General features: G+C 38.6%; 1 protein-coding gene across 2 annotated transcripts in view; it reads left to right on the forward strand.

Annotated features, from left to right (window-relative positions):
- Nucleotides 1–14,629, forward strand: part of LOC128697700 (RAB6A-GEF complex partner protein 2) — a 56,505-nt gene extending 41,876 nt beyond the window's left edge. For both annotated transcript variants that reach the window (XM_070099743.1, XM_070099744.1), the window contains one exon: nt 13,329–14,629. Coding sequence is in view for 1 of the 2 variants with exons in the window: in XM_070099744.1 (XP_069955845.1) it covers nt 13,329–13,411 (83 nt within the window). In the remaining variant the exon portion in view is untranslated. The remainder of the gene's footprint in view (nt 1–13,328) is intronic.
- Nucleotides 14,630–14,803: the final 174 nt, after the last annotated feature.

The following is a 14,803-nucleotide window of genomic DNA, read 5'->3' on the forward strand; positions in this document are numbered from 1 at the left end:
TGACCATAAACAGAAATATTAATCTCAATCTTAAAATAATGAATCCTATGATACTCCAATACTGAAACTATGTACTGTGCCAAAACAAAAGCATTCACATTGCTAAACTCACAAACTAGTATTTAGTCATTTAGCCATAATAACAACTTACCTCATAATTTGTAATATTTTAAAATAAAGAATTAAACTAAGTCTGCCCGAAATGCCTAGCCATGCTAGGTGTTCTAGTGGTACACTCTGTAATCATTATTTAACTACATGTAAACCACACAATAACCAAATTCTGTAAATTCAGCATTGTAATCCTTATAGAGAATAAACTTTGAATTTGAATTGAATTGAATTGAATTCACTCCGATCTTCTCTCCAGTTGCTCCCCTTGGACATTCATTTTGCATCTGCCTTTTCCCTTCCCTCTTGGGAAGTTCCGACAGTTCATGTCTGCCCTCCCCCCACTGCCGTGCATCAAAGCTTTCTTACCTATGCCTCAGTACGCTGAGGTCAGTGGTCACGTGTGGTCATGTCTGTCCTAAGCTCTCTGGGAGTTAGCATGGGGTGTTACCAAGCACCATGGCTTGTTGTAGTGTTTTAGAATCTCAGGTTAATGTGTTGAAGAAGGAGGTTCCACTTCTTCAGGAGGAAAATAGGAGACTGAAGCTTCGCCTAGATGAGTTTGGGAGTGAGTGTAAGAAGGATTTAGCTGGAAAGGAGGAAATGGTCACCAGCACTGAGAGTGACAGCCACGTTAAATGGCAAGTGCTTCACAGTTCAGGAAGAAGGAAGAAAAGGAGGGTTAACAGAGATGATGTGAAGGTAGGAAATCAATTCTCTGTTCTCCAGGACGAGTGCACTTCAGTGGTTAGTGAGGTTGAAGGTACCACTGAGTCCTCTGCTAATCAAGGTAAGAATGTTTTAATTGTCAGAAATTCTCAGGTAAGATATATGGACTGTGCTTTTTGTAACAGAGATAGAAAGGTCAGACAGAGGGTGTGCCTTCCAGGAGCTGGTGTTGGTGACATAGTCATCAGGTTGAATAATATTATGTCAGGTAATGGGAACAAGCCCATTATCTTAGTGCTAGGGGTAATGACATTGGAAAGGGCAGGAGACAGGAGCTGCTGGATAAGTACAGGTCAACCATAGAAGTAGTCAGGTCTAAGGGAAGGATCCCAATCATATGTAGCATCTTGCCTAGAAAGGGAGTGGGCAGTGAATGGATGTCTAGAGCAAATGGTATAAATTGCTGGCTAGACAGGTACTGCAAGAAACTTGCAATCCCATATTGATAACTGGGACATATTCTATGACAAATGTGATATGTATACAAGGGATGGGGTTCATCTCTCTGGGGCTGGAGTGGTTGCATTAGCCAATTTAGTTGAGCGGGTAATTGATGACTTGTCTAGGAATTTAAACTGATAGATTATAGAGGTATGGGTGTTTGTGGGAAGCAATCAGGCTGCAGTATTAGGGTTGAAAACAGCAGATATTACCAGGATACCTCAGGGATATGTTTAAAAGACAATATTTAAAATAAAGTTGCTAGTAAAGGTAAATCACTTGATCAACAAACAGAGAGAGATAGTAGAGGGCATTGAGTGACTAGCTCCCTTAAGGTTTACTATACAAATAGTAGGAGTCTAAGAAATAAGATAGATGAGCTAAGATTACTTGCAAGTGCAGGTAATATAGATATTACTGGTATAACAGAGACCTGGTTCAACTTGAATGATAGAGAAATGCCTTCTGAATGCAACATACAGGGTTATAAACTATTCCACACTGATAAGGTCAACAGGAAGGGCGGTGGAGTGGCGATGTATGTCAGAGATAATTTAAAATGTTGTCTTAGACATGATATAAAATTAGAAACATCAAACACAGAATCTGGCTACAGTTTCTCGAGGGTCATGACAAATTAATTTTGGGTGTGATTTATAGGCCCCCAAACCTTGATAGGGAGTTTAGTAAGCTGTTATGGGATGAAATTCATAAGGCATCTAGATATGAAAATGTTGTGTTAATGGGAGATTTTAACTTTAGACAAATTGATTGAAACAATATGACAGGAAATCTTGAGTCTAGTGACTTTCTTGATGTGGTTCAGGACTGCTTTTAAAAACAGTTTGTGACAGAACCAACTAGAGGAAACAATCTACTTGACTTGGTTCTTGCCAACAAAGAATTGCTAATTAAAAATCTTGAGGTTAATGATGAGCTTGGGGAAAGTAATCACAAATCACTTAGTTTCAATATATCATGGAATTACCCAGATAACTGCAATCAAATCTCTGTCCCAGACTTTTGCTTGGCCAATTTCATGGGACTGAAAAATTACCTGGGTGGGCTATATTGGGATTACCTGACTATGGGTCAGGTAGGTGATCTTGGTTGCCAGTATGACATTTTTCAGAGCATAGTTCTAGCTGCCCAGACAACTTTTGTTCCGAGTAGGGATATTAGATCTAATAAAAATGATCTCAAATGGATGAACAATAGATTAAAACATCTCATTGGTCAAAAGAGAGGCATATATAGGTGTATCAGAAGAGGGGATGGGCAGTTAAGAAATCAATATATTCAATTAAAGAGAGAAATAAAAAAAGGAATAAGAAAAGCAAAAAGGGATTATGAGGTCAAGGTCACAAAGGATTCGAAGACTAACCCAAAAGGGTTCTTTCAGGTATACAGAAGGAAGATTAGGGACAAGATAGGCCCACTTAAGAGTAACTCTGGTCAGATCACTGACAGTGATAAGGTATGTGTGAAATTTTCAATACCTACTTCCTTTCAGTTTTTACCCAGGAAAATACTAGCGAAATTCCTGAAATAATAGATTATGTAGAACAGGACGATAAACTATGCACGATTGCAGTAACTAGTGACATGGTCCTCAGACAAATAGAGAAATTAATACCTAGCAAATCCCCAGGCCCTGATGAACTGTTTGCAAGGGTGTTAAAGGAATGTAAAGAGGAACTTAGTATACCTTTGGCTAATCTTTTTAACATATCACTACAAACTGGCATAGTGCCTGATAAGTGGAAAATGGCAAATGTAATTACTATTTACAAGGCAGGTGACAGGTCCTCAGCTTCGAACTATAGACCAATAAGCCTTACCTCCATAGTGGGAAAGTTTATGGAATCAATAATTGCCGAAGGAATTCGTAGCCATCTTCATAGGCATAATGAATCTCAACATGGTTTTACAAAGGGGCATTGCTGTCTTACGAATTTACTAATTTTTTTCACTAAGGTGTTTGAGGAGGTAGATCATGGTAATGAATATGATATTGTGTATATGGACTTCAGTAAGGCTTTCGATAGAGTTCCACATTGAGGAAACTTAAGGCACACGGAATAGGAGGAGAAATTTTTCGTGGGTAGGGGCATGGCTGACAAATAGGCAGCAGAGAGTTTGCATAAAGGGGAGAAATCAGAATGGGGGCAAGTCACAAGTGGTGTTCCGCAGGGGTCAGTGTTGGGCCCGTTGTTGTTCACAATTTACATAAACGACATAGATAAGGGAATAAATGGCGACATAAGCAAATTTGCTGATGACACCAAAATAGGCCGGCCAATTCATTCTAATGAGGACACTAGAGCACTCCAGAATGATTTGAAAAGACTGATGCAATGGTCGGAGAAGTGGCATATTTATTTATTTATTTTATGTCTGCAAACAGTACATTGAGATTTTATATTTACAATAGTGGGTTGCAATGCAAAGAGAGCCTCTATTATGCCTAGGCATTATGGGCCAACTTAACATTATTGGCTTAGACTACTTAACACTAAGGATTTTATCATAGTTGTACAGTAGGACAGTAATTATTTCATAGTTGAACAGTAGATTATTAATTATAAGTGAATTAAATTTGTATAAAACTAGGATATATTCATATAGTCTAAAATGCCTTTTTGTGAAAACAATGGTTCAATTATATTCCTGTCACCAATGGATAAAAGGTTCAAAGTGATTGTTGAAGTTATGATGTGGGAGTACATAGGTAAGTATGAGTGTACTGAGTATTTAGCGTTTAGTCTAGGGTGATTAAGTGGCTTTTGAGAAGAGTCTTAAACTGATTTTCAGACTGGATTACTTTAATATAGACAAATGCAAAGTTCTAAATGTTGGACAGGAAAATAACCATGCCACATATAAACTAAATAATGTAGATCTTAATATTACAGATTGCGAAAAAGATTTAGGAGTTCTGGTTAGCAGTAATCTAAAACCAAGACAACAGTGCATTAGTGTTCGCAGTAAAGCTAACAGAATCTTTGGCTTCATATCTAGAAGTATAAATAATAGAAGTCTTCAGGTTGTTCTTCAACTCTGTATATCCTTGGTTAGGCCTCATTTAGATTATGCTGCACAGTTTTGGTCACCATATTACAGAATGGATATAAATGCACTGGAAAACGTACAGAGGAGGATGACAAAGTTGATCCCATGTATCAGAAATCTTCCCTATGAGGACAGACTGAGGGCCCTGAATCTGCACTCTCTTGAAAGGTGTAGAATTAGTGGGGATATGATTGAGGTATATAAATGGAAAACAGGAATAAATAAAGGGGATGTAAATAGCGTGCTGAAAATTTCCAGCCAAGACAGGACTCGTAGCAATGGTTTCAAGTTGGAAAAATTCAGATTCAGGAAGGATATAGGAAAGCACTGGTTTGGTAATAGAGTTGTGGATGAGTGGAACAAACTCCAGAGTACAGTTGTAGAGGCTAAAACGTTGTGTAGTTTTAAAAATAGGTTAGATAAATACATGAGTGGGTGTGAATTGGACCTGATTAGCTTGTGCTACTAGGTCTGATGCCATGCTCCTTCCTTAAGTGGAAGTGACCTGACTAGGTGGGTCATTGGGCTAATCTGGGGGGGGGACATGGACCTGCTTCACATGGGCCCATAGCCCTGCTGCAGTGTTCCTTCTTTCTTATGTTCTTACTCGCTCTCTTTTTCTCAAGCACTTCCAGTCACATGCTCATGCCATTGCTGTGTATACAGATGGTTCTAAATCTGCTGATGGTGTTGGGTTTGCGGCAGTTTTCCCTGATGACTTTGTCCGAGGCCACTTGTTGGACTCGGCTAGTGTTTTTACTGCAGAGTTGTATACCATCCTCATAGCGCTTCTTCATATTAGTATATACAGTATATGTCTCCTTCGACATTCGTGATCATTTCAGAGTCCCTCAGTACTTTACAAGCCATTAAACAATTCAACTCCCCTCATCCATTAGTCCTCCATATTCAACAATGGTTGTACTGTGTGGCTAGCAAGAATAAAGATGTTTTTTTCTGCTGGGTCCCTGGTCATGTTGGTGTGAAGGGCAATGAGCAGGCAGATGCTGCTGCGCGGTCAGTGGTGCAGGATCTCCCGGTTTCTTATAGGGGTATTCCGTACAGGGACTACTTTCCAGTCATCTCTGCCTGTCTCCGCTGCCATTGGCAACAACGGTGGTCAGGCATATGCCGTAACAAATTGCACTCTATTAAACCGCTTTTAGGTTTATGGCCATCTTCCTACCACCGTTGTCATCCTCTGGAGATTGCGCTCTCCCAGCTCCGCATTGGTCATACACGCCTTACCCATGGTTATCTCATGGATAGACGCCCTGTTCCTCTTTGTGACGCTTGTCAGGTCCCTACTTCAGTTCTTCACTTCCTTGTTGATTGCCCAATTTACCAGTGAGCTCGTAGGATTTACCTCCAACGACGCCACTGCCCTACCACTCTTACTTTATCTTCCCTACTTGCAGATGACCCCACATTTGACTCCCAAGCACTTTTTGACTTTTTGTCAGCGACTGCCTTATTATACAAACTTTGACACAGTGCTTAGCGTCCCTTCCATCCCTTTTCTTTCCTCACCTCTGATCCCCTCTCCACCTAGCTGATTATAACCTTCGCACTATGTACTGCCCCGCAGCGTTGTATGACCCTTGTCCATTTAGTGCTTTCTCTGAATATAATAATAATTTAGCTGATGCTGACATGAAGTCAGAAGTAAGGGTAAAGGGAGTGAAGTAGAGAAAGATGTTTGTAGTTACGGGCTCACATTATTATTATATTTTTTATAAACACGCTAGATAACAGGGATATCTTGCTACTCCTACTTACACTTTGGTCACACTTCACAGACACGCACATGCATATATATATACATACATCTAGGTTTTTCTCCTTTTTCTAAATAGCTCTTGTTCTTCTTTATTTCTTCTATTGTCCATGGGGAAGTGGAAAAGAATCTTTCCTCCGTAAGCCATGCGTGTCGTATGAGGCGACTAAAATGCCGGGAGCAATGGGCTAGTAACCCCTTCTCCTGTAGACATTTACTAAAAAGAGAAGAAGAGAAACTTTATAAAACTGGGATGCTTAAATGTGCGTGGATGTAGTGCGGATGACAAGAAACAGATGATTGCTGATGTTATGAATGAAAAGAAGTTGGATGTCCTGGCCCTAAGCGAAACAAAGCTGAAGGGGGTAGGGGAGTTTCAGTGGGGGGAAATAAATGGGATTAAATCTGGAGTATCTGAGAGAGTTAGAGCAAAGGAAGGGGTAGCAGTAATGTTAAATGATCAGTTATGGAAGGAGAAAAGAGAATATGAATGTGTAAATTCAAGAATTATGTGGATTAAAGTAAAGGTTGGATGCGAGAAGTGGGTCATAATAAGCGTGTATGCACCTGGAGAAGAGAGGAATGCAGAGGAGAGAGAGTGATTTTGGGAGATGTTAAGTGAATGTATAGGAGCCTTTGAACCAAGTGAGAGAGTAATTGTGGCAGGGGACCTGAATGCTAAAGTAGGAGAAACTTTTAGAGAGGGTGTGGTAGGTAAGTTTGGGGTGCCAGGTGTAAATGATAATGGGAGCCCTTTGATTGAACTTTGTATAGAAAGGGGTTTAGTTATAGGTAATACATATTTTAAGAAAAAGAGGATAAATAAGTATACAAGATATGATGTAGGGCGAAATGACAGTAGTTTGTTGGATTATGTATTGGTAGATAAAAGACTGTTGAGTAGACTTCAGGATGTACATGTTTATAGAGGGGCCACAGATATATCAGATCACTTTCTAGTTGTAGCTACACTGAGAGTAAAACGTAGATGGGATACAAGGAGAATAGAAGCATCAGGGAAGAGAGAGGTGAAGGTTTATAAACTAAAAGAGGAGGCAGTTAGGGTAAGATATAAACAGCTATTGGAGGATAGATGGGCTAATGAGAGCATAGGCAATGGGGTCGAAGAGGTATGGGGTAGGTTTAAAAATGTAGTGTTAGAGTGTTCAGCAGAAGTTTGTGGTTACAGGAAAGTGGGTGCGGGAGGGAAGAGGAGCGATTGGTGGAATGATGTAAAGAGAGTAGTAAGGGAGAAAAAGTTAGCATATGAGAAGTTTTTACAAAGTAGAAGTGATGCAAGGAGGGAAGAGTATATGGAGAAAAAGAGAGAGGTTAAGAGAGTGGTGAAGCAATGTAAAAAGAGAGCAAATGAGAGAGTGGGTGAGATGTTATCAACAAATTTTGTTGAAAATAAGAAAAAGTTTTGGAGTGAGATTAACAAGTTAAGAAAGCCTAGAGAACAAATGGATTTGTCAGTTAAAAATAGGAGAGGAGAGTTATTAAATGGAGAGTTAGAGGTATTGGGAAGATGGAGGGAATATTTTGAGGAATTGTTAAATGTTGATGAAGATAGGGAAGCTGTGATTTCGTGTATAGGACAAGGAGGAATAACATCTTGTAGGAGTGAGGAAGAGCCAGTTGTGAGTGTGGGGGAAGTTCGTGAGGCAGTAGGTAAAATGAAAGGGGGTAAGGCAGCCGGGATTGATGGGATAAAGATAGAAATGTTAAAAGCAGGTGGGGATATAGTTTTGGAGTTGTTGGTGCAATTATTTAATAAATGTATGGAAGAGGGTAAGGTACCTAGGGATTGGCAGAGAGCATGCATAGTTCCTTTGTATAAAGGCAAAGGGGATAAAAGAGAGTGCAAAAATTATAGGGGGATAAGTCTGCTGAGTATACCTGGTAAAGTGTATGGTAGTTATTATTGAAAGAATTAAGAGTAAGACGGAGAATAGGATAGCAGATGAACAAGGAGGCTTTAGGAAAGGTAGGGGGTGTGTGGACCAGGTGTTTACAGTGAAACATATAAGTGAACAGTATTTAGATAAGGCTAAAGAGGTCTTTGTGGCATTTATGGATTTGGAAAAGGCATATGACAGGGTGGATAGGGGGGCAATGTGGCAGATGTTGCAAGTGTATGGTGTAGGAGGTAGGTTACTGAAAGCAGTGAAGAGTTTTTACGAGGATAGTGAGGCTCAAGTTAGAGTATGTAGGAAAGAGAGAATTATTTCCCAGTAAAAGTAGGCCTTAGACAAGGATGTGTGATGTCACCGTGGTTGTTTAATATATTTATAGATGGGGTTGTAAGAGAAGTAAATGCGAGGGTCTTGGCAAGAGGCGTGGAGTTAAAAGATAAAGAATCACACACAAAGTGGGAGTTGTCACAGCTGCTCTTTGCTGATGACACTGTGCTCTTGGGAGATTCTGAAGAGAAGTTGCAGAGATTGGTGGATAAATTTGGTAGGGTGTGCAAAAGAAGAAAATTAAAGATGAATACAGGAAAGAGTAAGGTTATGAGGATAACAAAAAGATTAGGTGATGAAAGATTGAATATCAGATTGGAGGGAGAGAGTATGGAGGAGGTGAATGTATTCAGACATTTGGGAGTGGACGTGTCAGCGGATGGGTCTATGAAAGATGAGGTGAATCATAGAATTGATGAGGGGAAAAGAGTGAGTGGTGCACTTAGGAGTCTGTGGAGACAAAGAACTTTGTCCTTGGAGGCAAAGAGGGGAATGTATGAGAGTATAGTTTTACCAACGCTCTTATATGGGTGTGAAGCGTGGGTGATGAATGTTGCAGCGAGGAGAAGGCTGGAGGCAGTGGAGATGTCGTGTCTGAGGGCAATGTGTGGTGTGAATATAATGCAGAGAATTCGTAGTTTGGAAGTTAGGAGGAGGTGCGGGATTACCAAAACTGTTGTCCAGAGGGCTGAGGAAGGGTTGTTGAGGTGGTTCGGACATGTAGAGAGAATGGAGCGAAACAGAATAACTTCAAGAGTGTATCAGTCTGTAGTGGAAGGAAGGCGGGGTAGGGGTCGGCCTAGGAAAGGTTGGAGAGAGGGGGTAAAGGAGGTTTTCTGTGCGAGGGGCTTGGACTTCCAGCAGGCATGCGTGAGCGTGTTTGATAGGAGTGAATGGAGACAAATGGTTTTTAATACTTGACGTGCTGTTGGAGTGTGAGCAAAGTAACATTTATGAAGGGGTTCAGGGAAACCGGCAGGCCGGACTTGAGTCCTGGAGATGGGAAGTACAGTGCCTGCACTCTGAAGGAGGGGTGTTAATGTTGCAGTTTAAAAACTGTAGTGTAAAGCACCCTTCTGGCAAGACAGTGATGGAGTGAATGATGGTGAAAGTTTTTCTTTTTCGGGCCACCCTGCCTTGGTGGGAATCGGCCAGTGTGATAATAAAAAAAAAAAAATATTATGAATTATGCTCAATAGCCCACATGGAGACAGAAACTCAGAAGAGTACTTAATCTGTACAGTGGACCCCCGCATAACGATTACCTCCGAATGCGACCAATTATGTAAGTGTATTTATGTAAGTGCGTTTGTACGTGTATGTTTGGGGGTCTGAAATGGACTAATCTACTTCACAATATTCCTTATAGGAATAAATTCAGTCAGTACTGGCACCTGAACATACTTATGGAGTGAAAAAATATCGTTAACCGGGGGTCCACTGTATATGTATTTCAATCCCCTTCTGGGATCCTCTTCAGCAGATACATTAAGTGAAAGTGGAACATGAATACTATATAGGGAAGGTGGCAAATGGGGGGAGATGATGTCCCCCCCATGTGCCACTGCCTTGTATGAGATGAGATGCAACCTTTCCTATATACAGTGCTACCTTGACTTACAAGTGCCCCAATTTACGAGTTTTCCAAGTTACGAGCCATCGCTCAGTCGATTTTTTTTGCTACGAGTTGCGAGCCAAAATCCGAGTTGTGAGCAAGCTTCAGATATGCCATCACTAGTCTCACTCATTCAATGCACATGGTTACCCCGCTGTGGAAGCATCTCTCTTGTGTTGTGCTTGCATTTTGTGCAGTTATTTTGCCAAATTTCTTTTTTCTATCCATGCATCCTAAGAGAGCAAGCGCAAAGGACAGTGCTGAGAAGAAGAGGAGGATGATGTCCATTGAATTAAAGCATGAAATCATAGGAAAACACGAGCGAGGTGTGCATGTAGTCGACTTGGCGAGGCAGTACAAGTGTAGTACTTAAATGATATTTACTATGCTAAAGCAGGAGGAGTCGATAAATGCTATAATGCCAGCCAAGGGCATTAAAATAATATCTAAGGTGAGGACCTCTGTCCATAAAAAGATGGAGAAGCTGCTGTTGGTGTGGTTGACGGAGAAGCAGCTCGCAGGAGATACCGTGAGGTAGAGGTGGAGGGTATCCACCCTCCACCGCCGCCAGCATCTTCTGTTAGCCCAAGTCGTCTGATCTCCAATGTAAATACACTTTATAAAACTAGTTTATTTCTTTACACTCTCTTTTATGTTTTATGTTTTTATACAATATTTCTTATTTATATTTTCCTTATTTAAAAACCTGTAACAAAAAAATTGGGGTGGTTTTTTGGGGGGCTGGAATGGATTAATAGCATTTCAATTAATTTTAATGAGGAAAATTTATTTGATATACGAGCAAATTGAGTTATTAAAGTGTGTGATTCAACTCTGTACTTTAGATTTTTTTCCCTTTCATTATTTTTTTGTTTATAGCTGTTTGGTGCGTATGTGTTATGCTCATAACTTTTGATAAAAATAAAAGTGAAAAAATCAAAATTCTGGTTATGTTAATTGTACAAGAGTTATAATGCAATATGTTTTTTATGTTCTCTTCTTTTTGGACAATATTTTTTTGTAGTACGATTGATTGCTGCATGTGGTATTGTAATATCATCGGGAAGCGCTAAATCCATATGTATTATACATGTGTAGTAAGCATTCGGGAAATGTGGTTTTTTACTTGTTATATTGGGTTCGCTTTATGTAATATTGGTGTATGATATAGATATGTTTGTGTCACAAAGTGAGGGATGCCTGTACAGTATTACTGTATGACCCTTGATTATAATAATGCTGTACAGTATTGCTGTATGACCCTTGATTATAATAATGTTGTACAGTATTGCTGTGTGACCCTTGATTATAATAATGTTGTACAGTATTGCTGTGTGACCCTTGATTATAATAATGTACAGTATTGCTGTGACCCTTGATTATAATAATGTTGTACAGTATTGCTGTATGACCCTTGATTATAATAATGTTGTACAGTATTAAACAGCTGTATGACCCTTGATTATAATAATGTTGTACAGTATTAACCCTTTGACTGTTTTCGACGTATAAATACGTCTTACGAGCCAATGTTTCTGACGTATATATACTCAATAATTCTAGCGGCTTCAAATCAAGCGGGAGAAAGCTGGTAGGCCCACATGTGAGAGAATGGGTCTGTGTGGTCAGTGTGCACCACATAAAAAAAATCCTGCAGCACACATTGCGTAATGAGAAAAAAAAAACTGATCGTTTTTTTGGAATAAAACGCCGATTTTGAGGTGTATTTTCATATAGTATTTATCGTTGTATTCGCGTTTTCATGGTCTTAGGTGATAAAATGGAAAACATATTACAGAAATAGAGATGATTTTCATTACTTTGACGATGAAAATGACCTTGAAACTGAGCTCAAAGTAGCGGAAATGTTCGATTTTTACCAATGTTCAGGAGTAAATAAATCACACCACACGTCCAATACACGTCAACTGGGGAGTCTAATATTCTTTCACTAGTGCACTGATATTATTTATACCATTTTTACTTTACAATAATGCAGTAGTCTGCAGATTTAGATTTTGCCACCGAAGTGGCTAGTTTATTGTGCACCCCATATCCATCCTGTGGACGGTAGCGCGAGAGCATATGGATACACAAAAGGCCTAGGAACTAGGCCCCAAAGGGTTAACAGGAATACATATGGATTTATATCTACATATCTATAGTTCACTTATCTGTTACAAGCAAATTTAGGAAATTTGCTTAGTATATCTGGTATCTTATTTTCATTAATAAGATATCTTGACATGTCACATAGGTTATTATACTGTCTGTCTCTGTATTCCTCAATAAGTGGACAATTAAGCACATAGTATTCAAGAGAATGACCATATGCCTGATCACATAATTTACATTTAGTTTGATCATCATCTGTGTGTCTCCCAAACTGCCAGAAGTACTTGTAACCAAGCCTAAGCCTGGCCACTACAACATCAGTCAGTCTGTTCACATTGCAAGTTGCTCCATAAACATACTTATCTACGTTCATGTTATCATAGTGGGTTATAGATCTACTCAGGCTTCTAACTGCATTCCTATAACAATCATTTTCATTATTTACTTCTCTCCTAATATTATTCCTAATGCTAGACACAGTTATACCAAAGTTATATTCTACATTCTCCTTCTCGATACTCTTCTTGGCTAACATATCAACTTTATCATGAAGGAGTAATCCAGTAATCCAGTAAATTTTGTATTTTTTTGTATGAATAAAAAATCAAAATAGAAAGCAATAATAATATAAGAGGGGCCTAGAGATGTGACTAATGAACAGAGCATATGTTATTTTAGTGCCACGAATGTCTACCTTGTTTATTCTGGACCCTATTTTGAAATTGGCATCTTTTTTAGTTTGCGTGAAATTGGCCAAATTGCAAATTTCTGACCACCATATTGGGTAGTACAAATTAGTAAATGGGAGGTTTCTTGTACTCAGCTGATAGATAAAATGGAGTTCTAAAGAAATAGCTATGAGTTTGGTCAACTGGAACAATAGAATTGGCTAAAAATAGGGCTCAAAGTCGGCGAAATCGCCGATACGCATATGTCGCCGAGACCGCTAACTTCGTGGGAGCATAATTCCATGAGTTTTCGACCAAATTTCGAACTTTTGGTGTCATTACCATCAGGAAAAGATTCTCTATCATTTCATAAGAAAAAATAATTTTTTTTTTTTTTTCAAAAATTGAGCAACATAGAATGACAGTTTCAGAAAGGGGCCTGAAACAGTCAAAGGGTTAAACAGCTGTATGACCCTTGATTATAATAATGTTGTACAGTATTAAACAGCTGTTATTGTGCATTTTGTATGTGCTTGTAACAGTTTATTTTCTTTCAGTGACAAAGTGGAAGCAAGTGGAAGGTGAACTTAAAAAGAATGGAGATGAATATGTGCAAGATGGTTCTTTCTTATTGATGTAAAGATATACAGGGAATACTTTCAAAAAACAGTAAACCCTGATATATCACACTTTTAAAATAATAGGCTAAATTGTGTGTACAGTACTATTAGGTATACAGTAGAGTAGTTAAATGCTTTTATTATTTTTAAACATTCTGATTTAGTAAAAGCTTGGAAAAATCATACCTATTAATTCATTATATCGAGGGTTTTACTGTATTTACAGAAAATTTTTACAAATGTCAAAATTATTGGGAAGCACTAAACCTGTAAGGGTAATACAGCACCTGGGAAATGAGGGGCAATCAGGTTTAATCCAGGAAAAGGGAGGGTAACTTCAGATCTTCAAATCAAGAGTCCTTCACTATCTCACTATCAAGGGACACTTCCCCCCTCCCCCCTCTTTGAAAGACTTTTTGCTATAATTTGTTGGATGCCAGGTATTGCCAGCAGTGTCTTCATTGAAGATGGGACCATCAAAGAAAAGGGCAGACAAAGTACTGTATTTAAGTTATTTCAATGAAAATGGCATTTGAAGTGAATTTGATGTGCTGTCTGATGAACAGAAGTTATCCATATATGTTTGACAATTACAATAACCTAATAATCCTTACAGAGTGGCATCAAGCTCCCACATTATAGGAGACAGTGGCAAAATTGGCATTGGAATTCATTACTTTACATTATTACCTGAAAATACAAATTGTATGAGCAAGTCATACCTCTAGGGCAGATGTAAATATTACTGTACCTTAGAAAGACAAATGATATTGTTGATGTCTTGATTAAACAATACATACTGTATGTGCATATCAGGAATGTGATATACAGTATATATCACTGCAGTCTGTTGCAATGTCTTTCTTGACATTACTAACTGCACATCAGAAGACGTTATTTTTGCACTTTATATCATGTAGTACCTCGTGTGTCATGGTTACCCTTTACAGTATCTGATAACCTCCAGGCCTGATATCTTTTCTCAGGTAACCAAACAGTGTTAGAGTAAATATAAATCTATTATGAATGGTTTGAGAGTTTTACATTAAATGCTCTAAAATGCTTGGGAAATCTTGTTTTATGAAATTCTGTAAGGTGCTTGGGAAATCTTGTTTTATGAAATAATGTAAGGTGTTTGGTAATTTAGTAACAGAAAAATTTAAGAAATTCATGTAAGTTACATATTTATATACTGTATATATTTATAAGAGCTTTGAATAAATTATCATATATTGTTATTGTGGATTTCTATAACATTTTTTGTGCTTTTATTGGATGAATAAATTTTGTAGGTGAATGCTGTTTGGGACATTATACAAAAATGAAATACGTACTCTGTAGATAAAATACTGTATGATGAATTTAACCAAGTGTGTTAGTGAAACATTAGGTAAATTATTACACCCAAGGAT

Source organism: Cherax quadricarinatus, chromosome 68 (genome assembly GCF_038502225.1).
Source record: "Cherax quadricarinatus isolate ZL_2023a chromosome 68, ASM3850222v1, whole genome shotgun sequence".
Classification (NCBI taxonomy): Eukaryota; Metazoa; Arthropoda; class Malacostraca; order Decapoda; family Parastacidae; genus Cherax; species Cherax quadricarinatus.